The sequence below is a fragment of the Trachypithecus francoisi genome, unplaced genomic scaffold (genome assembly GCF_009764315.1).
Source record: "Trachypithecus francoisi isolate TF-2019V2 unplaced genomic scaffold, Tfra_2.0 Lachesis_group2, whole genome shotgun sequence".
NCBI classification, from domain to species: Eukaryota; Metazoa; Chordata; class Mammalia; order Primates; family Cercopithecidae; genus Trachypithecus; species Trachypithecus francoisi.
The window spans coordinates 78,594,514-78,619,317 of NW_022681465.1; the positions used below are offsets into that span (position 1 = coordinate 78,594,514).

The 24,804-nt window shown below is 34.4% G+C and overlaps 1 protein-coding gene across 1 annotated transcript in view; it reads left to right on the forward strand.

Moving 5' to 3' along the window:
• The window catches only part of HCN1 (hyperpolarization activated cyclic nucleotide gated potassium channel 1), a 437,668-nt gene that overhangs the window by 42,720 nt on the left and 370,144 nt on the right, over positions 1-24,804 (forward strand). The window contains exon 2 of the mRNA XM_033179509.1: positions 5,164-5,587. Within this exon, the coding sequence (XP_033035400.1) occupies positions 5,164-5,587 (424 nt within the window). The remainder of the gene's footprint in view (positions 1-5,163; positions 5,588-24,804) is intronic.

Here is a 24,804-nt window from a genome sequence, read left to right on the forward strand (position 1 = left end):
TTCCAGTGAGTGTCCTCTCTGCTTTGCTGGTATTTCAGAGAAAGGAAGTTTCTACATAACAGTTTCTTTCTCCACCCCCTTCAGTTGATGGGGATTTATTATAAGGAAGGAGAAATAAGTGAAGAGTCCTATCATTGTTAATGTCAGGCTTTGCGGAGAACTGGCACTTTATTCAGGATACCACAGAGATTCCTGTGTAAGATAGAATTCTGAAGCTATTATTTTTGGGTCGTGGCTTCTCTTCATACAGGTTCTATATGCTACATTGTGCATACACTATTGCATGTAGTCCTCACACAGAGTAACTCTAAGGGTAGTAGAAAAAATGGAAGTTTATGGTAGCTAAATATCTTGCTCCAAATCATCCAGTTCGTGAAGCTAGGATTTTAACTCTGGTCTGTCCTCAAAGTCCAACAAAGTTCTTTTACAAATATCTGGGACAGGATGAACAGAAGTAGATAGATTATATGATATGTAAAATCGTCTCAAATACACAACTCTTTTTTTTTTTAGATATCTAACCTAAGAGCATATTTGTAACCTTTTTGTTTCCTATTTTATTTATTTTAATGTATTCTGTTGTAAAAATGAAAACCTTCAATAAGTAAAATCCAGATCTATATGCAGAACAAATTAAGAAATCATTGTTTACTTTGTTAATGGCTCTTTGGCTTATTATAAGAGGTTTTCTTTAAATATCCCCCATTAAAGTGTATGTTTTCATTAAAAATCCAATTAATAAATATTCTTAATTTGCTGTTTTAGATGCTATCTGTCTTAAAGCAGAAAATAAATAGAAGAGAATAAATAATTTTGAATTTTAAATAACTTAAATCAGTAATGATGGAAGAATCACATACAATTAAAAAATAAATTAGGAAGCATGTTGAGAATATATGCCGCTCTGGAGGTTGTGGGAAAACAAACAAACAAACAAACAAACAAACAAACTAACAAATGAGGGGAAGGAAGGATGAATAAGAAAAGAACATGTGATTTTTAGGGCAGTGAAACTACTCATATATATATACATGTCACTATGTATTTGCCCAAACCATAGAATGTACACCAATAGTGAATCCTAATGTAAACTGTGGGCTCTGGGTGATAACGAGGTATCAGTGTAGGTTCATCATTTGGAACAATTTTTTTTATGGTGAGGGATGTTGATAATGGGGAGGGACTATACATGTCTAGGGGCAGGGGCTATATGAGAAATCTCTGTACACTCAGCTCAAGTTTTCCATGAACCTAAAACTATTCTGAAAATAAAGTCTACTAAAACAAAAATAATAATAATAATAATAATAATAATAATAATAATAAAACACAAAAAATCTAAGAAACTCATTGCCAGAATGGGATTTGAGGGAGAAGTAGAATGCTCTTAGGTAGAAAGATAGCTGGGATGGAAGTAATCATATCTCTTGTATGTGTACCCAGGTGGGCATGAGGGCAAAGCATGAGCAAGTGCCCTCTTGCCTGAGATATGGGATGTTTGTCCTCAATTGTTAAAAAAGGGGGCTGGAAAGGCAGGAGGAGGCAATATCATGGAGTGCCTTGACAAACAGACTAAGTTGTTTTCATTTAATTGAGAGTGTCATTGCTGGTTGTTGACCTAGCAAATTGATTGATAGGTAAGTTGCTTCGGGAGTGGTGAGACTTGATTAGAAAGAATAGACGGGAGACTCATGAGGAATTTTAAGTGAAAGGTGGCTCTGCCCAGACCTGAGAAATAATGGGAATGGAAGGAGGGGATAGGAAAGATGATATGGTAATAAAATGTGCAATACATAGAAACTGAGAGTTAAGGAAAAGAAGGAGCTTAGGTATCTAAGACAAATTTTGAGAGTAAAGAGCTAGAAAGAAAGACTCATGGGCAATTAGATAAGAGATTTTCATGAGGTCAGTTTTTAAGAACCCATTTGTTTTTTTAAGAAGGTGTATTGCACCTCTAGAATAGGTGATGATTGTATTTTTTTTTTTTTGTTACCTAAGGAATGAATCCATGCTAACTAAAGACAATATTATGTAAGCATATAAAAGCACTTGTGGGAGATCGAGACCATCCTGGCTAACACGGTGAAACCCCGTCTCTACTAAAAAATACAAAAAACTAGCCGGGTGAGGTGGCGGGCGCCTGTAGTCCCAGCTACTTGGGAGGCTGAGGCAGGAGAATGGCGTGAACCCGGGAGGCGGAGCTTGCAGTGAGCTGAGATCCGGCCACTGTACTCCAGCCTGGGCGACAGAGCGAGACTCCGTCTCAAAAAAAAAAAAAAAAAAAAAAAAAAAAAAGCACTTGTGGTTTTGTCTGCAAAATAGAGTCAATGTTACTTTAAAAAGATATTATAGGGTTTAACCTACTGGTATTGAGGTATCTAATGGCTTCAGACTATATTAAGTATTGCTAGCAAAAAGCTATAGTGTGGTAAGCATTATTACTGTAATGAAGAATGAATGGTGCTTTCTTTTCATCTCTATTGCTCTGAAGGATGAGATATTAGTTTTCCTTCAAAAAAAAAAAAAAAGACTTCTATCTTAATCACAGAAATGCAAAGATGTCTGTAGAAATGAGTATTTTTCATTAGATTGTTGGGTGCTTCCCACAAAATTGAATTTTTTATGGTGAGTGAGGAAGGGTAAATGGGTACTGACTAGGCCACTGGCGTTGTTTGCCACAATTATATGCCAGGCTCTGGGATTAGCATATATCGTTTCATTTAATCTGTAAAACCCTGTATATTTGGTTCTATCATAATCTTCATTGAACAGATTAGAAAATGTAAAATAAAAGAATTTAATTGACTTGTCTCTAAATAAAATAGCTGGTAAGACTTTCTGAATGAGGACAGCTGCACTGGGAATCGTAAAGTGCAAATGGATGAATACAACATACATTTAGGTGTGAGAACTAAACAGCCTTGGTGATTGATTGGATATGGGTTTGAGTAGATTTAGGGCCAGGAGTTATTTAGGATGGCTCCATGGTTTCTGGCTTGCAAATCACATATATAGTTAGTTGTTCCATTCCCTGAGATAGGGTATATGTGAGGAATATATGTGGGAGAGGAGATTATGAGTTTGAGCTTAGGCATGCTGTTTGAGATGAGTGTGAGATATGCCAGGAAAGAGATTTAACAGGCTGCTGATTATGAGGATTAGGAGGCTTAGAAGATAGGAATGGACTGACGGTAAAGCTTTTGGGGTCATCAGTTACAAATTAATTATTAAATGCATGGATGGGTGTATAATATTTCTTAAGGGCAATGTGTAGAATAGAAGATAAAAGGGCTATGTGTGACACCCAGGGGAACAACGGCCTTGAAGGGGAGGGCAGAGAGAGAAACTTACAGAAGGGACTTGATAGAAGTGCCCAGAAGTGAAAAATCCTCAGGATACACACAGTTTCATTTTAGAGTTTAGTGATGCCATTTCTTTGTGAAATAGCTGTTACAAGATTGCTCCTCCTCTGCATCTCTCCTCTGTCCTTATTGTGTTGAATGGTACATTTTGCATTTCCATTGTGAGAAGAAGATACAAAACCATTTCGTTTAAACTGCCAGTGCATGTTGTATGACTGACATGGGTATTTGTACACTTGTTTCAAAAATTATAGGCAAGTTTTGGCAGAAATACTGGTGAAATCTTCAAAATGACAAACGCTTATCCTTTACAACATCCTGAGGCTGGAGACAGGGGAGATAGGGCCTATTATAGTTTTTTCTTCAACTACAACTTTTATTTCAGGAGTCAGTCATAATTATAGATGATAGTAACTTTGAAAGGTTTATACACATGTATACCTCACCAAAATGTAACTCAAATAGTCTAAGTAGGAATATTCATGTAAAACAAAAGTATCTTGGTGAACAGACATTTTTTATCATGGAAGTTTATATTGTTCACACAAAACTGCTCAAATAACATACCTATGACTAGAAAAAAGTAACTCATGTTTCTGGAGACATTTAATGATTATACAGTTGTGTTAGTTTTTTTTTTTTTTCATTTTTACAAGTATACACTGTAACAGCTATAAATATTTGATTAATAGGAGTGTCAGCAGACTGAAATAACTCTTATAAAAATAACACTATAGTTATGCCAAATGAATTTAGTTGAGCTATATAAACCAGGAATGAAGTTCCTGGTTTTCTCTCAATTTTAATATTCTTATCTCAAAAGAATATTTCAAAAGGTACCTAGTAGTCATAGGCATGTTCAGAATTAAATTAGAAATGTTAAAGATTTTTTTTAGCTGGGCATGGTGGCATGCCTGTAATGCCAGCTACTCGGGAGGCTGAAGCGGGAGAAGGAGAATCACTTGAACTCGAGAGGCGGAGGTTTGAGTGAGCTGAGATCGTGCCATTGCACTCCAGCCTGGGCAATAGGAGTGAGACTGTGTCTCAAAAACAAAGAAATAAAAAAAGAATTTTTTTGGAAAAGTAGTGACAATATATTTAAAGTAATTGTTCAATAAAGTAGTAATAAAAACGCAAATTTTATGTAGATTCTAGTTTCAAATATGGAGTAGAACCTGTTCGGTTCTTAGCATCAGACCAAAATTAGTTTTCTTATTTCAAGCAAAAGAAGAATAAAGCATAAAATATTGGGAGTACTGCAAAACTCCAGGGTATTCTAGATTCCATGGCAAACCTAATCTGTATTCCTTGAGATAAATTTGCAGTATTAAAGTTGTTAGAGTATCCTATTTATTTTATTTTATTTTTCTAATCTATGATTGGTAAATTGACCATCTAAAATAATTCAAAACATCTTCAAAGAGCCTTCCCAAAGGCTTTCTTACATATCTTCTAATCTTATACTTCTTTCTAGTTTCTGTCTATATTTTGTATTAATTATAAGGCAGGTTGCTTTTTTGCCTTTTTACTAAATAAATATGTCCTTGATTTTATTTGTATAATGCTTGCTATCACATAATTTTTAGAATTTCATAATCATAATGCCTTGGTTTAAGAATATATTAATTTTACTTAGATTTAAACATATAGCCATTTAAGGAATTACTTTTTTTAAAAAAATAAAACAATTTCTTTGTTCTTTTACTTGTTGATCTCACTGTATGTCAGCAATAATTTTTCATGGGGGGATAGGCTCGTTATTTTCTACATCTTAAAATCTGATTTTTTTTATTTGTTGTAGGTTTTATTGGGATTTAATAATGCTTATAATGATGGTTGGAAATCTAGTCATCATACCAGTTGGAATCACATTCTTTACAGAGCAAACAACAACACCATGGATTATTTTCAATGTGGCATCAGATACAGTTTTCCTACTGGACCTGATCATGAATTTTAGGACTGGAACTGTCAACGAAGACAGTTCTGAAATCATCCTGGACCCCAAAGTGATCAAGATGAATTATTTAAAAAGCTGGTTTGTGGTTGACTTCATCTCATCCATCCCAGTGGATTATATCTTTCTTATTGTAGAAAAAGGAATGGATTCAGAAGTTTACAAGACAGCCAGGGCACTTCGCATTGTGAGGTTTACAAAAATTCTCAGTCTCTTGCGTTTATTACGACTTTCAAGGTTAATTAGATACATACATCAATGGGAAGAGGTAAGATGCATCTTTTTCTTTTTTAAAATCTATATCAGGAAATTGTTAATTATGGCTGTTTTACAATGAACAACTCTGCTATGCGTAATGAGTTTTATGAGATTCAAGTAGAAAAATGTATTTGACTCCTCTTTTCCATGCATAAGTGATATATTGTATTCCTAAAATACATGATCAAATAATGGATTTGAATGAACTGAAAAAAATAGCGATCATTTTATGCCAATTTATTATATTTTAAAATAAATGCACTTTAATCAACAATTATTATCCTGATCAGTACAACCCCTCTCCCACCTTGGTTTTTGTTAAACTTAATATAAATACATCAAGTACCGTCTTTTTTTTTTTTTTTCTTTTTGAAACGGAGTCTCGCTGTGTAGCCCAGGCTGGAGTGCAGTGGTGCGATCTCGGCTCATTGCAAGCTCCGCCGCCGCCCGGGTTCACACCATTCTCCTGCCTCAGCCTCCAGACAAGCTGGGACTACAGGTGCCCGCCACCACACCCGGCCAATTTTTTTTTTTTTTTTTTGTATTTTTAGTAGAGACGGGGTTTCACCGTGTTTGCCAGGATGGTCTCGATCTCCTGACCTCTTGATCCGCCCGCCTCGGCCTCCCAAAGTGCTGGGATTACAGGCGTGAGCCACCGCGCCCGGCCTGGTACCGTCTTTGATAAAGATGTGTAGGGTCTGATTGCTAATCTGGCACATCATTAGCTCTATGAGATAGTGTGGTTTTTGTCTCCTCTAATATTGAAGTTTCATTGAATTCATGCTTGGGTAAAATAGATTGTTTCTTTATTTCCAAGTTGTATATATAACGGCTTTGATTTTAGCGTATTAATTTTGCTCATTGTTATGCCTTGCCTATAGTAACTTATAATTTCTCCCTATTAGTTCATTTCATAATACTAAAAAATAACATATTCAAGAGGGACATGAGTACATAGAAAACACAAAGAGTATAGTGAATAAATGGTGTGAATCTGACCAATCATGGCCCATATTTTGCTGAATAGGGCATATGTTGTTGTTAGACAGTGGGTGAAACCTGAGAGGACTCAGCCAACTGGAGTTACCAAAGATCTGACGTAAACTATCATCAAGAAAAGGAGTTTATATCCCTGTCTTCAAAGTATGCATATTAACCATTTTGACTTCCTTTTCTTCCTAAGTCTTTTTCTATTAATTATAACCTGAATTTTATTGTCTTCATAAACGTAAGAGTCTGAAAGACTTGTAAAATACCTAAACCAACACTAATGAGAGTCATATGAAGTCATAAACTGGCTATAGATTATTGCTTCGTCCCTTACAGAAATACTTTTTAGCAGTTTCAAGATAAATTATGCTTTTAAATATGTCATAAAATGGAAGTTCTGTTTGATTTCTGTGAGGCGGTAGCAGTGTTTTTGTATGTGCTTGATAGTTACATTTTGGTTCACAGGATTTCAGGAAATGACATGCAATAATAAAACACTGCATAACACACTGATAAAAAGGCATAAAAATGGATCATTCTTAAAATATAGATATGGGATATATTTAAAATCAAATGAAGCACATTTGAGAAATCAGATTCATCTTGTAATTTTTCTCTACATAGCACATTCCATCTAAAATGGAAGAAATGTTCAGTTCTCAAAGCTTTTTTATGCTAATTTGAGATTAATACCAAACCAAGATGATTCTTGCTAATAATTGCAATATTTATTGAAGGCTTATTACATGTCAACTAGTATGTTTGATTCTTTACATATATTAGCTCACTGAATCTTCCTAACAACACAATGATGTAAATATAATTATTGTCATCATTTTACAGATGAGAACAATTAAATACAACAAGGTAACTTGTCCAGATTCATAGAACTAGTAAGAAGTGGAGCTGGGATTCCAAACTTGGCAATCAGACTTACGAGCCAGTGCTCTTAACTGCAAAACTATATAGGTTCTTACTATGACATATACTGCTTTAGTTATAAATATCTTAATATTCTACCATTTTATAGACTGTCTAAGAAATTATAGGGAACTTTTCTAAGGTAAGACTGTGGGCCATGCAATGCAACAGAGTTGATTGAATAGTACCTCTTGAAACAAGGCCACAGAAAAATATTTTAACAAATATCCTGTGAGAGGAAAGTCACTGATATAAATATCCAGTCAATTAAAAATACAGTAGCAATGTGACTATTTTTAATATCTTGTGGTTTTAGCCCAGTTACTAGAGAATGGCAGCAGGATGAACAGATGGCATCCTATCACATAAAATGGCAGGCCATGTGGTCATGGAAGAGTATACTCCTTAACACCAGTGTCCTTTGGCTTCTGGCGGTAATCACAGGCACCTAGATCTGTGTAACATGATGTGTTTTAAAGATGTCGTGATAAAATTTAGGAACACCAGCTCACTGCTACCATTATTGTAAAATGCAATTTAGCATGCACCTACAGACATTTGGTAACCAAGCACATTCAGGCTAGAGGTGTGAGTTGGCAACATGTTTCTTATAAATAAATGAGCTTGGTAATAAATGAACCATAAGCCTATTTAGGTGAAGAATGTTTTCTTGATTATATGATACCCCATACAATATTATCTTGGGTATTTAATGCCCGTTAGTAATCCTGTTCAACAGGGAAGAAACAGAGTCATAATCCAGAATGTAATATAAATTCATCTTTCCATCACCTACATGTTTCTAACCATAATCACCAAGAAATTTGAATGATTCCAAAACTAGAAATCTCTCTACCTGATTTTTGTAAATGCCACCAGGATGTGTTTACAAGTAGACATAAAACAAATAAATCAGAAAAAGTAGCTCTGTGAGCTTTTGCAATAAGAATGCAGAGGAAGATATGAGTTCACCCACATGTCTTTGGTTCTGAGTGTTTTAGTACCAAGCTGGCTAATGCTAAATTCAGCAAATTTGGGGAAGTAATGTGTGAAGTCTGGAAGCTGCCACTGTTCTAAATGAATCATTCCTGAGGAAAGCTGCTGCCTATAGGAAGCTGCTTCCATCTTCAACGATACATTTTTTTTTTTTTTTTTTTTTCTGGATTGAATTAGTTCAACTGAAAAACAACAAGAAGCCCTGATGCCAAATAAATTAGAAAAATATTATGAATCAGATACAGAAGCTTTAAAATTTTGTGCTTATGTTATTATCAATACTAAAGCTGAATTAGTAGTTAATACAGGAGGAAATAGCTGATTTGAGCAACTAATTTATGAAACACATGGTGTTAAGAAGTGAGGAGGGAAGTTGTTTTCATGAGTCAGTTATAAGATCAATAGATTTGGGATATAAAAATAGCTTTCTGTGACATTACACTGAAACTTTGTATATATTGCCAGGTGAGGTAAAAATCAGAGACAATTTAGATAAATCAAGCCAGAAATTTCTTTTCATGTAGTAGCTAGAAAACTGAGGTGAATCTTTCCCATTTTTACATTTGGGTTTAAAAAACTATTATTTGAATCAGCATTGTCATTGTTGTTATTATTAAATATAATAAATAAGACAGTGATCCAAGCCAGACTGCTATTTCATAACCTATAACAAGGGGAACAAATTCCGTGTGATCCTCCTAAAAGAGACATACGGTGAGGAAATCCCTAGAAATTAAAGGGAATATGTGACAATCACAAGCCACTGAAGAGATAAAGAGTAGATTAAGAGCTTAGCGAATGGGAGATTATTCAGTTTGTGAAGGTGAAGAGTTCCTTTACAGCTGCTGATGTCAGTCATTTTATCAACAGGAGATGACCTTCAAAATTTTTTAGAGGTTTAGGAAATATTAATTGCAAATAGAAATGCTACTCTGTGATGATTATCTCTTTGTAAGACTTAATGTCATAGATAAAGCATAAATTCTTCTTAATTTTAAAAAGTGGGAAATGCATCATTATATAATAACTATGGCTTTGGAATATATAGCTATAAGATTTTACTTTCTATTCATCATTTCCCATCTCCCCAATCTCCCTTGTATAGAACTGGGACATAATACAATTAATTAAATACATTTTGGGACAGGAAAGAAGGCCTATGGTTTTGATCTTACATATCTATAGCAATTTCAGATGAATAATGTGTCTTGAACATTTCAATGCTTGTCTTGAAACCAATATTAGATTTTTATACTGGCTTAGAGATAGTTTTATATACAAATTATGTATACCAACAGAGCAGTGATAAGGAATTTTATTCCATAGGGAGTTAATGCAGATTACAGTTTCTGTCTTTGGTTAATTTTAGCATTCAAATTGGTGTAGAGTAGAAACTAACTCTTACTATAAATTGCCTATCTATAATTATACAATACATATTCTACTTTTATATTTTAGAAAACACATAGGATTCTAAGACTTGCCATAAACAAACAGCAGAATTTTCCCAAACCTGCCCTGTACTAGAACTTAGAGAACCTCCATATTGCTTATCACATCAAATCTGTGTTTCCTTTCTGTGCCTTCAGAGCTCTCCAGCACATTCTTCCCTGGTCTTACCATTGTCACTTCATATTTGCACCCAACTCTTTCCTGTTTGTTTGTGTTTCAGTTTTACAGTGCTGCTTGCAGGAAATGATTCTTTCTGCTTCTATAATTTTATTCCTGCTACATCTCTGATTTGGAAAGCCTTTTTTTTTTTTTTTTCTTTTTTTCTATCACTCCTTTAAAAATCAGACTTAAGGCCGGGTGCAGTGGATCACCTGAGGTCAGGAGTTTGAGACCAGCCTGGCCAACATGGTGAAACCCTGTCTCTACTAAAAAAAATATATGTATACACACACACACACACACACACACACACACACACACACACACATATATAAATTAGCCGGGCATGGTGGTGGGCGCCTGTAATCCCATCTTCTCGGGAGGCTGAGGCAGGAGAACAGCTTGAACCCAGGAGGCGGAGGTTGCAGTGAGCTACGATCGTGCCATTGCAGTCCAGTGTGGGCGACAAGAGCGAAACTCCATCAAAAAAAAAAAAAAAAAAGGAAAAAAATCAGACTTCAACTCATTTCCAGAAAGTATTCTGCATTGATGCACTCTACTGTGACAGTCAATACCTTTACAATGAAAATTTCTCCTGGCTCTACATGTATTTGTTCATGATAATTTGGTTACTGATGCTTTATTACACATATTTTCCTTTCCTTCTGCCAGACATAGACATCATAGGGAACAATCAGTGTCAAATTTTGCTCTTGAATCTTTTTGTATATTAGTGCAGGGTTATAAACACAATAAATAATCAGAGCATGCTTATCCACTAAATACTGGCAATCTCCCATGTTCTAAATTCGTTAAATAATAATAAGAGAGTATCCGTTCTTCACTCCCAAGCATTTACTGAGTAATCTGTATGTGGAGATGCTGCAAATAAGGATAGAAGACTGATGCCAATATTGTAAGAAAAGCAGATGTGAGCAAATAATCACAGATGGTGTGGGAAGTAGTGGCACAAATAAGGGAGTGAACGACACAATTGCTTTTGCATAAGATGAGGCCTTCAAACATACTGAACTGAATTTTGAATCTGGGGTATAGATTACCAGGCTGAACAAGTGGGCCAGGCAGATGAGTGCATTCCAGAAGACGCGAGATACAAGCAGCCTAGTGCAGTAGATGCAGATTCCCAGATTGAGTTTGGAGATGTAGACCAGAATTTGTGCTAATGATGGACTTACTCAAAAGGTGCCATTGATGCATTTTAGGCAGGAGATTTACATTTTAGCGTGCTACAGAATGAAGGAGATTGGAGGCCACTGTGGATAGAGCTAACAACACTAGCTAGAAAACAGTTTTATCACTTCCTTGCATTTTTTTGTATGTAGTCAGTGTCAAACACAGTACTTTTTTAGATAGCTAAGAAAAGGTTTATCTTTACCAAGTACTCTTGCTGTCAAAAAATGTTTGTATCAGTTAATGAAATATGACAAGGCCTTCTATGAATTCTATTTGCAGTGTTTTATAATTTTAAATATGAATTATATTGGAAGTTTCAATTTTTATGATCGTATGGAATGGATTCTATAACAGAAATTAGTGTATATTTCAACTTTGACATTATTTTCTATGTAATCTAGGGAAAAATCACATAAAGTGACTTACGTGATTTTGATTGCCCACAAACAATCAAACAGTTGTGAAGTTCAAATGAAATGAAGCATGTGGAAGTTGTCTGAAATATTTAAATGGGTATTTCTGTAATATTTATAAATATAATATTTATGATGACATGTTTCTGAAATTAGCACATCTACTAACACCAACATTATTGCATGTGTATGAATTGCCTGATACGTTCTGCAAGCAAATATTGATTCTGCTAAAGACCACTAGGTGTCCTCTATTGGTTGTTACTTTAAGGTTCTATCTTCTAAAATGCCAAACTGTTTTCTTTGAAATTACTCATTTACACTCTCCTAGAATCATCTGTTTGCTTGGCTAGTTCATTTCTTGAAAAAAAAAGAGATGACTGTGGATATTCACATATGTAAAATGATTTCTAACTATACTTTCTTCTCCAATTAAACAGAGTTTTAAGTTTCTTCTCTAAACAATTATTAGTATTGTGAGATAATTGTTTTCAGTATTATGTACTTTTTAATGTGATAGCTTAACAGATATGCTGAAGTTTTAACATACAATGTAATGAGTTCTATGTGGAAATGAAATGTTAAGTCAAGGCAACTGCTGTGTAACCCAGGCTAGCGGGTAGTTGGTTCCATCTAGGCTCATGCAACCTCCGCCTCCTAGGTTCAAGTGATTCTCCTGTCTCAGCCTCCTGAGTAGCTGGGATTACAGGTGCAGCCAACATGCGTGGCTAATTTTTGTAGTTTTAGTAAAGACAGGGTTTCACCATGTTGGCCAGGCTGGTCTTGAACTCCTGACTTCAGGTGATCCACCCACCTTGGCCTCCCCAAATGCTGGGATTGCAGGCGTGAGACTCTGCGCCCGGCTCGAAGACAACAAAAAGTTTTAACAGGGTGTGCATGGTGTATATATACATATGTTAGAGGTAAGGCTTAATTTTATGCATGTTCTTTGGTCAGTGCCCCATGGCAGATCTGTATCATCTCAGTGCTTTTGACATGGAAATCTCTGTTAAATATCAGAATATAAGATCCGATTTGAAATGTTCATGCTTCCCATTTTAAGATTAAAACATTCAACTTTCTTAATGCCTGATCCTTGTCCCAATCTGTTTTCTTGCTTTGCAAGTTTTTGTATAATTCCATGGCTATATGTTGATAATAATCAGATAGATATCCAAGTTTCTAAATTATATATACCTAGTTGCCTCAGTGTCCACATGACTCAGTGACATCCTACAAAGATGTCTCATGAGCTCCTCAAGCTCAGTAGGTTCATTTTTTCTTTAAATCTTCTCCTTTTCCCTAATTTCCTATTGCTCAAGTCAGAAATCTAAAAAGTATTCTTCTCCTTCTCTTTTAATTTCTAAGAAATAAGCAAGTCCTACTGATTCTACTACTTCCTGAGTGTAGTTGGAATCCTGTAACTTCTTCACTTGATCCCCTCATCACCATCCTAGTCCAAGCCACCTTGTCTGTCATTTGGATTTCTATTCTCAATTCATAACTGTATTTTAAAATTGACCCTTGCTTGCCTTCTCAGGAACTCAAAAGTGGTAGTTTTGAAGAGTAACTATTACAATATTACCCACCTGCTGAAAATATTTCTGTAATGTTTCATTACTCTCAACATACAATGCAATATTCAAGGCCCTTTGAAATTTGTTTCTGGCCAAACTCTCTCAACCTGAGAAACTCTATTTCATTATTCTGTAACTATGTTGAACCTCTTTAGTTTGCCAAATACTACATTTCAAATCCTTTGTTTCATGTTCATGAAAATATGTGTTCATGTTTTCTAGAACTTCATTCCTTTCAACAGTTTCAGATTATCCATCTCATTTTTTTTTTTTTTAAGCATTGCTTCCTTCAGGTAGAATCAACTAATCTTTCAGATACAATTAGTTCTATCTATAATGGATCTGGAATAGCTCCTTGTGCTTCTGCTTTGTAGCATTCATCACTTTTGTAATCTCTCTAAATCTGTGCCTTTACAGCTATGTATTAGATTCCAAAAGGGCAGGTATCATGACTTTCCTGCATCTTCAGCTCCTAGCATAGTGTTGGGGAAATAATCGGGCTCTAAAATACTTGCTAAATGACTTCAGTTATTCCCTCAAAGGAATTTCAATTCAGTAGGAAAATAAAACATGTAATTAAACAAACCAATAAATAAAACAACAATGTCTTGAATCCAGTGTTACAAGCATTTATGGTGTAAACAACAAAACCGAGAGAAAGATATTATATATGAGTGTGTGCTAAGGAGTAGAAGAGAGGTTCTAGGAAAAGCACACTAAATATGGCCGCTTTCTTATCTAAGTTTGAAACTATATGCCCTTCCAAGTGGCAAAGTCTGGGAAATATTCCAAGGGAATTTAGAAATCATGGAAAAATTAATCAACTTCGTCATTGACAGTATGGGGATAATGGTGATTTTTTGTTCAATTTCATAGAATCTAAGGTTCACATGAGATGTTATTGTTGAACATACACTTTGAAACTAAAAAGTTTATAGAAATTTAAGTTATATTATGAATGTTTCTATGAATTTAGAATATAAAAATCTCAAAAAGGGTTTAATTATTATCCCTTTATTATGCTTATTACCTTGTCAAATATCGAAAGAATTATAAGTACTGTTATGCCTTACTCTTTTTTTAGAGATAGGGTCTTGCTCTTTTGCCCAAGCTAAAGAGCAGTGGTGGCATTATAGCTCACTGCAACCTTGAACTCCTAAGCTCAAGGGATCTTCCAACACAATTGGTATTACAGGTGCATGCCACCACTCTTGGTTAATTAAAAAAATTTTTATTTTGTACAGACAGGGTTTGCTATATTGCCCTGCCTGGTCTGGAACTCCTGGCCTCAAGCTATCCTCCCACCTCAGCCTCCCAAAACACTTAGATTACAAGCATGAGCCAGTGTGCCTGGCCCTTATTATGCATTACTTCTCCCCAAAATATACCAACTGAAGCAGCAGATGAATCAGGTTAATTTAGGACAAAGGACATTTAGCCTTACATTTATCCAGTTTCCGAATAGATGTCTTAGTTTTTCCTTTCGTTGTGCATGCAGATACCATATATATTATGGCTACTGCTATTTTAGACTCACTCATGTGCTATTAGAGTGAAAGTTGCTAATACTGGTTTATGAAAGTTGGAGACACAATTTGTGATGTGCTTCTGGTTTAAACTTGAAGTCTGGTTTAATTGCCAGAGTGTTTTATAATAAGCATGTATTACTTTAATTATCCTAATAATTATCTCAGTTGAACGAGTCACTTTAGTTGGTCTTGTATATAGTGCACCTATCTACAAACAAGAAAGGTGTGGTGATACATGATAGACATTGGAAAAGGGTACAGTGACATCCAATAATATTTTATTGTTACAAATAACTAGGTGAAATTACTCTCTGATGAAAATGTTAAATATACTTATCTAATGAAAAATTGAAAATAGCTGCTTTTTTACTATCAGTTTCTAATAAACCAGTCTTTCACTTTAGTCTGATTCAATGTCAAAGGTGTTCTTACTAATTTAAAATACTTTGGAAAACAAGATTATGCCTGCATTATTTCAAAAGAATGACTGATTTAAATATAGACATGCTTTTTCAAGTATATCATCAGTTGTCACAGAAAGTCAACTTATGAGGCATTATAACTGTATTATGAAAGCCCAAGAGTAAATAAAATTAGAGCCCTTCAATTGCACCAGGTAATGGCTGAGAAAGACCTGCTTTGACTTCTCTTTCTGTCTTGCTGATCTGTGCAATTTAGATTTTGTATCAGATGAGTCTTGTCTTAGTGTGAAAAGGAAATACATTTGGTTGGTTATATAATTCTGGTGGCTATTTTGAGTTAAGTCTGCCATTTAGACCATTTTTTTAAGACAGCTAAATTCTTTTTCTTATTACATTTTAAAGTGAAAGTAGACATTGAGTAAGGATTCTGGAGACTGTTCTCAGGGCTCCAGATAATGGTAGCTATTTTGATACAGTCCTATCTAAGTCAGGAGTAGTGGGATCAGAAAGGATTTCCCATTGAGATTGTTTATAGGTGGGAATATTTACAATAATCTGTTATTTCAATTTGCTCTTTTTTGTGTGTGTGGAGATGTGAGTTGAGAACGGGGGAATTCAGAATTCTGAAATGAGAGTCAGGAGTATCTTGTGCAAGTCATTTTCAGACATTTTTTCTCATATTTAAAAAATGTGAATGATAATCAAATGGAAAATTCATATGAAAGTGCTTTGTGAACTCTAAAACTGAAAGTTTAAAGAGCATATTTACATAAGATAGAATTAGCTTGTCAAATTAATTCACTGATTCTTTCACAGAATCTATGAAATAATGAAATTTTTTCCTTCCTCAATATTCTGCATCGTAGCTGAGATTAAAACAGTAGAATCTGGATTGTGGTAAAATGTGCTTTTAAATTTAGAATCCAAGAACTATAACTACCTAACAGTACCTAGCAGTAATGCTTGGGAGATCAACTAGCTTTGTGAGTGTGACAGTTTCTTAGTGTGGGAAGTGGTTCTCCATTGTGTGAAAATACTCATTTTGGATGATACTAAGGAGAAGGGTAAATGTCCAGAACAACTCCTTTCAGTTAACTGGCAATGAATCACAAACATTCAAATTCATAGGTTTTAACAATACTGTACAATTAAAACATATTTTCTCATTTTTATCTAGACCGAAATTTAGAGAAATGTAGCTGTGGATAATCTTTAATCTAGTAAAGGTCACTTATTTTTCTTCTCCTGACACATATTTGTTGTAGAAGCAAGACAACTTTGTAATACCAGTAATTACCAGGGAGTACCAGTAATTACCAATGTGTTGGGAAAGAGTTATTGAAGAACTTCTAGATTTGTAATATTTTAGGGTCACATAAACACTGACTTTAGAATAATATTAGATGATGTATAGATTGCAAGGTAGTATATGCATTCACTCTCTTGACTGCTAGGTTATGAGTAATGAATTCTGGAAGTTCTAAGTGACCAGTTTTCTGCTCTCAAACATTTCTTGGGAATTGTGATATTAATAACTAAAATTTCACTATTGAAAATGATTAATTTATGTTTCAAGATCTTTATCATCTTCAAGAGTATCCTAGAAAATGTCAAATATACTTCAAGCTATTACTAGATAACATGTTAGCAGGCTATTGGTTGACAGGTAGCTGAAAGTAGTTCTTTATACGGAAAGGATAGGTACATGAATATGAGCATCACAGCCTGAGGGAGAGAGTGTGCATTTATATGAGCGGAAGGTTCAACCAGAATGTGATGAGTTTGGAATGACTGGCAGAGGAGAAAGGAGGCACCAGTAAGCAATAAAAATTTTTAAAAAATTAACGGTTTTGCTGAAGTCTTCCTGCTGCCACATTACCCGGATTTGCCTAATGTCAAATATTGTTTTACTGTTTCTAAGTGTTATTGGGAACTTAACCAACTAAATCCTTCACCCTTCTTCTGATTTAGTTGAATCATTATTTCATATATTTCAGAAATTTTCAATGGCTTGAAATTAGATAAGCCTATGACTTCTTGTGAAAAAATCTTAGTGAGCACATGTGGTAACATGCTGAAATTTTTGAAGAACTCTGTTTAGTACTACATTTCTTAGATGTATGATTTTATACAACCAGTTAAACTTTGCATATGTAATTGTATACTAGCTATACAAAATAAAAACGAGAGATCCTCATGTGAAAATTTCATATCTTTGTAATATCAAATATAGAATTTAATCATATATTAATTGGCCATATGCATACCATATGCTGAGCTGTGCTATCTGATATAAAGATGAATAATAACCACTGCTAAAAGAGAATTTGTGTTTTTGTCGAGGAATTAGAAAAGGAAATAAATAATCATAACAAGTGTGTGTGAATTTCCATCTATTGTGAATTATTGAATATAATATTTCAAGAATGGCTCTAAAGATACATTTTGGTCCACTGGAAAGACCTCTACAATCTATTTAGAAAGACTTCTAAGAGAGCTGGAGTGGGGAATAGTGATGTTTTGGCCAGATGATTACAGTCCTTTGATTAGTCAGTTGAAATAAAAAAGGGCTGTTAGAAACCATGCTTTACTAAAATGTGAGATTTCTTGAGTTTTAAAAACAACAAAAAAAATTAAAATAATATTAATACTCTTTTGAGATTGCAAAATAACTTCCTTATGCTAGAATATAATATGAGGCATTCATTTGCATTCAAATCATACACACTTTTGAAAGATCCCTAAATGGGTTTTTTTTGTTCGTTTTTAGGAAGAAAGAACAATGTATTTTAATTTTATAGGCAGTCTTATAAACTCTGTATTTAGTCAGAGAACTTAACAAAAAGTGGACCTAGTTCCTCTCTCTCTCTTTTTCTTGTAGTATGGATGCCCTTGTAGGAGACTCTTAACCAGAAAATGTATCACAATTGCTAAATCAACGGTTAGAAATATCTAACATTATCAAGAAACTGCTTGCATTCAGGCAGTTGCGTGACCAACAGCAAATCAGTTATCCTGTAGTTCTGAAAACATTTACTGAAAATGCTTCACTTGTCTTCACATTTTCCATGAGTATATTATTCATTTACTTGTACCCCCCAGCATCTATTTCAGCATGGAGTCACTTCCAACACCTGTGTCTGTTGTGGCTATTATCAGAGAATCCATGTATTGATAGATTCTGTTTGAAAAACTAATGCATTCTTTCCACCAAAAGCTGTTGTAAAATATCTCTTCAATAGTAGAACTGTTTATTGATGGTGTTTTTATTGTCACTGCTGTTATTACTCTTGTTTTGGGGAGAAAAAGCAGGCAGTGAAATTAACCAGAATTTCGGTTAGGTAATAATACCTATTTTCTAAGAAGTGAGAGGTCAAAGGATCCCAGCTGTAATTCATACTCTTAGGAAATCAATTCCTTTGTCTGTGTTCCAAGAAAACCAATTCTGGCTAATACTATGCATTTTTAAAATCACTTTTACCTTTATAGAAGCAGAATTTTTTCCTCATCCTCCTCTTTTGTCACATTTCCCACCAGAAGATTTGCTAACAGAGTGTCAGCAAAATATGTTAGTCATTTTTTTTTTTATAACTGAGAGAAAACAAATATAATTTCCTTATCACCAAACAGGCACACACACACACACAGACACACACACAGACACACACACACACTCACACACAATGGAACCTTAGCATAGGATCAAGGAAGTGCCCTTTTCAGAGACTTGGGCTGCTAAAAATTCCATTGTCCCTTGAACTGAAGAATGGAGTATTGAGGTTGAGGAAACCATTATGATTGACCCCTTAGTTGGAGAACCATTAATTTCATCTTTTTATTAATTGCTATATCATTTATTTTCTGCCTTTCAAAACTGAAAAAAACCCAAAACATTTGTATAAAAAATAAAAGCAATTAAGGAGATGACTAAATTCAAGATAGAACTTTTCCAAATTGGCAATGTATCTTACTCAACTTGCAAGACCAAACATATCAGATTAATTATTTTCCTGTCTACCTATTATAAATCTCTAGATGATAATTTATTTTGTTCAGTTATTATTTGACATGAAAAGCAAATGCTTCAGCTTAAGAACTACAACTTAAATTTGTTATAATTTTATAATAGTTATTCTAGAAACATATTCTCCTAAATTATATGATTTTTAAAAGTTCATTTTTTCCAAATAAACAATCAAAATAGTTTCCTCATAGCTCAGTCATGCAAAGAATGTTATTGTTACAGACTTGAGCCTCCAAAATAATCAAAGATTTCATAGAATTTGGGAGTTTCCTTCGAGTGTTTTCCCAGAGTTTTTAGAAATGTTGATCAACATGCTCCAGTATGTAGTCTGTGAGTTGTTAATAGTTTCTTGAAGACAATTTTTTTTTTTCAGTATTGAGAATGTTATCATGCAGGGTAAAATATCTTAGTAACTTCTTACAGCAAATGTTAATGTATCACTCCCACTATATAACCATCATAGGTGGGTAGCGGTCCTGCTTCTTGTCATCTCATACTTGGATGTAGACTGACTAAGCAGCTTCCATCATGACCACTGCCAGTCATTTTGACAGGGAAATAGATAGCTCTGTAGGGTTTTAAACAATCACACTCAGAAGTGATATATTTCACTTCTTATAACTTTTTGGCCAAAATGTCACATGGCCTCAACCAGCTGCGAGAAAGTCAAGAACAATCCTACCGAGTAACTGGGAGTCAGAGAACTGAAACAATTTGCTTAACAGCTTTACGACTAGCTGAGAGGTGGAGACAGGGTATGTCTTGAACAGATCACCAAGTTGGCCTGTGACTAACTTATATTACCTTTGTAACTGTTCAAAATAAAATCACCAGCCAGGTTTATATCTTTGTTTTTCTCTCATGGATATTTTTGGTCCCAGACAACCATCTAGCTAGCTAATGAGGTCACAGTGGAGGAAATGTGATCTATGTTTTTATAATACAGCTGCTGTATGACCCATTCATTGATTATTCATTTTTTCTTTTTTTGAATAAATATATATTGAACTCATATGCTATGCATATAGATTACAACGATACACAAAAAGTAATTTCTTAAATAGCCTAAAGTCTAGTCATATGAGTAAAACAAAAAGACAAACAAACAAACAAACAAAAAACGTTGTCTTTGAGGATGTATCACAGCTTTAGAGGCTAGGGAAGGCTCCAGGGAGGAAGTGGTAACTGAACTAAGACTTATAAGAAGACTAGGACTTATGAAGAAAGCCAAAGAAATACATTCTAGCCAAAGTAAATTTCTTCAGTAAAAAGACATGTAAGGGAGTTTTCCAGAAACTTAAGTCCTAATAGCTTAGGTATACAGAGATGAGGTTTGAAAGATAAGTTGGTATTTTGAAAGTCAAATTCAAGAGTATAGACTTTCTCCCTGAGGACAATAAGAAACCTTTGAAAGGTTTTAGGTAACACCACGATATTTTTAGCAAACACACTGTTTACTGTGGAGCCACAAGCTATTCTAAGCTCTTAAAAATATTAATTAAGCCTCATAGTGACTCTATGAATTAGGTAGTATCATTGTCAACATAAAAAGGTAAAGAAGCTGATGCACAGAGAGATTAACAACTTCCCCATATTGCACAGCTAGTAAATGATAGTGCCAGGATATAAATCTATAATCTGTGGTTCAAAATCTTAAATAGACCTTGCTCCCTCTCTGCTTAAATATGACTGAAACTAGTATACACACAGTTTGGAAAAGAGGCAAGTAAGATTTGAGGCAGGGTCCCTATTCAGTGGCATGTGCTATAATTCGGACAAGAGTGGAAGCATTAGGGGGCCAATGATGGTGCTACCATATGCTCTCCCTCCCAATCTCACAAGGTGCTTGGAGAGCTGATAGACACTCTTTTAGGTATTAACAGGAACTGGCACTTACCCTGGGTGACTCCCTCAGAACAACCTCCTGGGTGTATCAATTATAAAGTAATCTTTATTTTACTTAGTTTTTGTAAGTGAACTCAACCTTAATAGGAATTTAAATTACTCCATTAATGGAAGTACCAATTTCCAGGCTTCAAAACATTAGATTTAGTGTGAGTTTAATAATTTATTAATTGTGGATGAATATTAGCATAATTTAATTTCCTAACTTTCACACTTAAGCGAATTACAATTCTTAAGATTTAGATTTTTGTCTAATCAAATAGGGAGCATGTCTTATAAATGTATGACATAATCAGAGTAATTCTTTTATAAGGAAAACTTATTGACTTGAAATTTTGAGAACACTTGAAATACAAGCAATAAAACCCAGATCTTAAGTGTTACTTACAATATGTACATTTTACTTATAATGTGTTACTTTTGTTTGGACTTTGTTTTTTAAACAATTCAGACTTAGAAAGTACTTACAAATTAACTACTTTAGGATTATTTGGCTACCAATCAATTATATTACTATCATATATTTAATTATCTTTGAGTTTTACACCTTACTCTAATTTATGGAGAATCACTTCATTGCCAAGAATATGGTCTGTCTCAGTGAATGTTCTATATTCACTCAATAAAATGTGTTTTTCTACTATTATTTATTAGAATGTTCTGTAGTAGTCAGTTTGGTCAAATTTACTCAATTAACAATGTTGTTCAAATCTTCCATATCCTTACTGATTTTATGAGTGGTTGGTCTCACAGTTCTTGAGAAAAGGATATTAACATACTAAACAATGATTTTGCCTGTCTCCATTTCCCCTTTCAGTTCTATCAGTTTTTATTGTAGATACTTTTAAGCTATGCTGTTAATTTCATGCATAGTTAGGATTGTTATGTCCTCTTGGTGAATTGCTTCCTTTATTGCTATAAAATGACCGTCTTTACCTCTGGTGTCTACTTTGTTGGATATTAATACTGCCACTGTGCTTTAATAATTGTATATATATTTTTTAATATTTTCTTTTCTTTTTCTTTATCTTCCTTTTTTTTTTTTTTTTTGTTTTGAGATGAAGTTTCACTGTTGCTGCCCAGGCTGGAGTACAATAGCATGATCTCAGCTAGCTCACTGTGACCTCCACCTGCTGGGTTCAAGTGATTCTCCTGCCTCAGCCTCATAGCTGGGATTACAGGCACCTGCCAGCATGCCCGGCTAATTTTTTGTAGTTTTAGAAGAGACAGGGTTTCACCCTGTTGGCCAGGCTGGTCTCGATATCCTGACAGGTGATCCACCGCCTTGGCTTCCCAAGGTGCTAGAATTACAGGTGTGAGCCACTGTACCCAGCCTCATATTTTATTTTCAATGTGTGTGTTTAAGGTGAGCTTTTTGTAGATAATATATAGTTGAGTCTTGCTTTTATTTATCAAATCTGAACATCTATTCCTTTTCATTGGAATACTAAAATCATTTATATTTTAATGTTTTTGTTCTCTACTAATAAGCATTTCATCCAGAATTATATACTTATTAATATGCTTCTATTCACCAAAATTTTTACAAAGATTTAGAAAAGTTTTTCCCACTTTTTAGCAGCTTTTGTTCTATCTTTTCCTTTGTGATTTTTTTAAGTGGGTGATTTTTTTTGAGAGCTTTATGTAAGAGTTTACAACCTAGATAATAAAACAATAATAGTAATGAGTATTCTCAGTAAGTAGGACCAGGGCCTGCATTATTCAGGTTTAGGCTTTTGATGGTGTGGGAACATGTGAACCATGTGAAGTAGTGATGTTAGGGAGACACTAATATGTTCACTATTTTACTCCAGTCACTCTCTATCTTGAGAGGACCAATTTTATCATACCAAGAGAAGTAAAGAACAATGTATGAAAATACAAGTTGCTTGGCAGTTTATTGTTTATTTATACCACCAATGTTCCAGTGCTTTCTGTAGACAGAAGTGTTCAAAAAGCTGCTAGTTTTTGAGTTATCTACTCTGGTGTGGAAATCCATTATTATTTATTTGCCTCTATGCTTTTATAGAATTCATGAATAAAATTTGATATGTTTAAATAAAGATATCTAAAATTTCACAGAGAAACTGAGAGTATTGTTGACACTTTGGTTGTAAGTGGTTTATGGGGGTCATTATTCTTCCAATAAATGCCACATTTAGGATTTATGTTATGACATTTTTCTTGTACACAAGCTCATGGATAATGCCCTGCCACTAAAGTAAAGTAAATATGTTTATTTCCATTCATGTCTATTTTCCTTAAAGTTAAACATAGTATCCACAGATAAAACTATATGTGATAGACTCTATCTTGACTCTAGCCTGAAATGGGGGTTCTTAGATTTTATTTTATAAACAAGGAAATTATTTTCTTCTCACAGCATATATGTGGTGCAAAGTAGACATGTTAAATTTTATTTTGACGAAAAGTGACTTAAAAATTTGCCATCGACTATTATTTCAGTGTTGTGCTACAGTAGAAATGTAGGATGCCATAATCCCCTGTTGATGACAGTCTCTTTTGCTTCCCCAGATCAGTGAAAAATAAAATCACCATGGTTGCACCTGGTCCATAATGGAGCATTCAGACTGATGTCTCAGTATAATGCAAACCATAGTGAGATGAGGGAGAACACTATACATCTTTCTTGCATGATGCAAACTGATCATATGTAATTATATCTGGATTATTTTGGAGAAGAAATGACGTGTGACTTAGTAAGAGGCAACATTCCTGCTCTTCAGATATGAAGCCTTCTAGTGACTTGGTGTAATAAATGGCTGATTTTGCAGGTCCTACATTTCAATGTCAGTTACCAAAAAGAAAACTGTCATCTAGACAGAAAGAACAAGATGAAATCAGAATTACCAGAATTACAGAATTGTATTTCTTCCTGCCTGAAGGCATAGTCATCTTATTTGGCATCAGCCCTTAAAAGTTTGACTTTGAGAAATATATTTGAAATAGAAGTGCAGGAAAATGAATGGACCCAGTTTTTTTATATATATATACACACACACACACACACACGTCATATATACATATATATGACATGTGTGTATAGATGTATATATATGGCATGTATATATATGGTAATCATATTCATATGTATGCCACATACATATATATGTATATAAAACACTGTTACCTTCTCTGTGAGGTTTTTTTATTTTTATTTTTATAACTCTCTGCATTCTCTGAAGAAAACCTTCCAATAACTTAGAATTAACTTGACCAGGGCCCTGAATGATGCCCTGCTGACCCTTTCAAATTCAGCTTATATCGTTTTCCCCTTTTGCAGACTATTCACTAGCTTTATTAGACTTATTTCTATTTTTTGACACTTGGTCCTTCCTTAGGAATTTTTTCATTGGTTGTTTTCTCTGCCTCCCCAGTCTTAGCGCTCAGATCTTAACCTTCACAAATAGGTATTTCCTGAACATCTTTAGCTAAAGTTGCTACTCCTGTACATTTACCTTCAAATCATGAGTCTTTGTTTCTTGGCATTTAGAATGGTTTTGTTTATGTGTTTACTGCTTTTCTACTCTGTCTCCACTAGGATGCTGGCTGGTTCGTAATTGATTGGTACACAATTCTCAGTGCTTAGATATTACCTGCCTGCCACATGGTGAGCACTCAGGA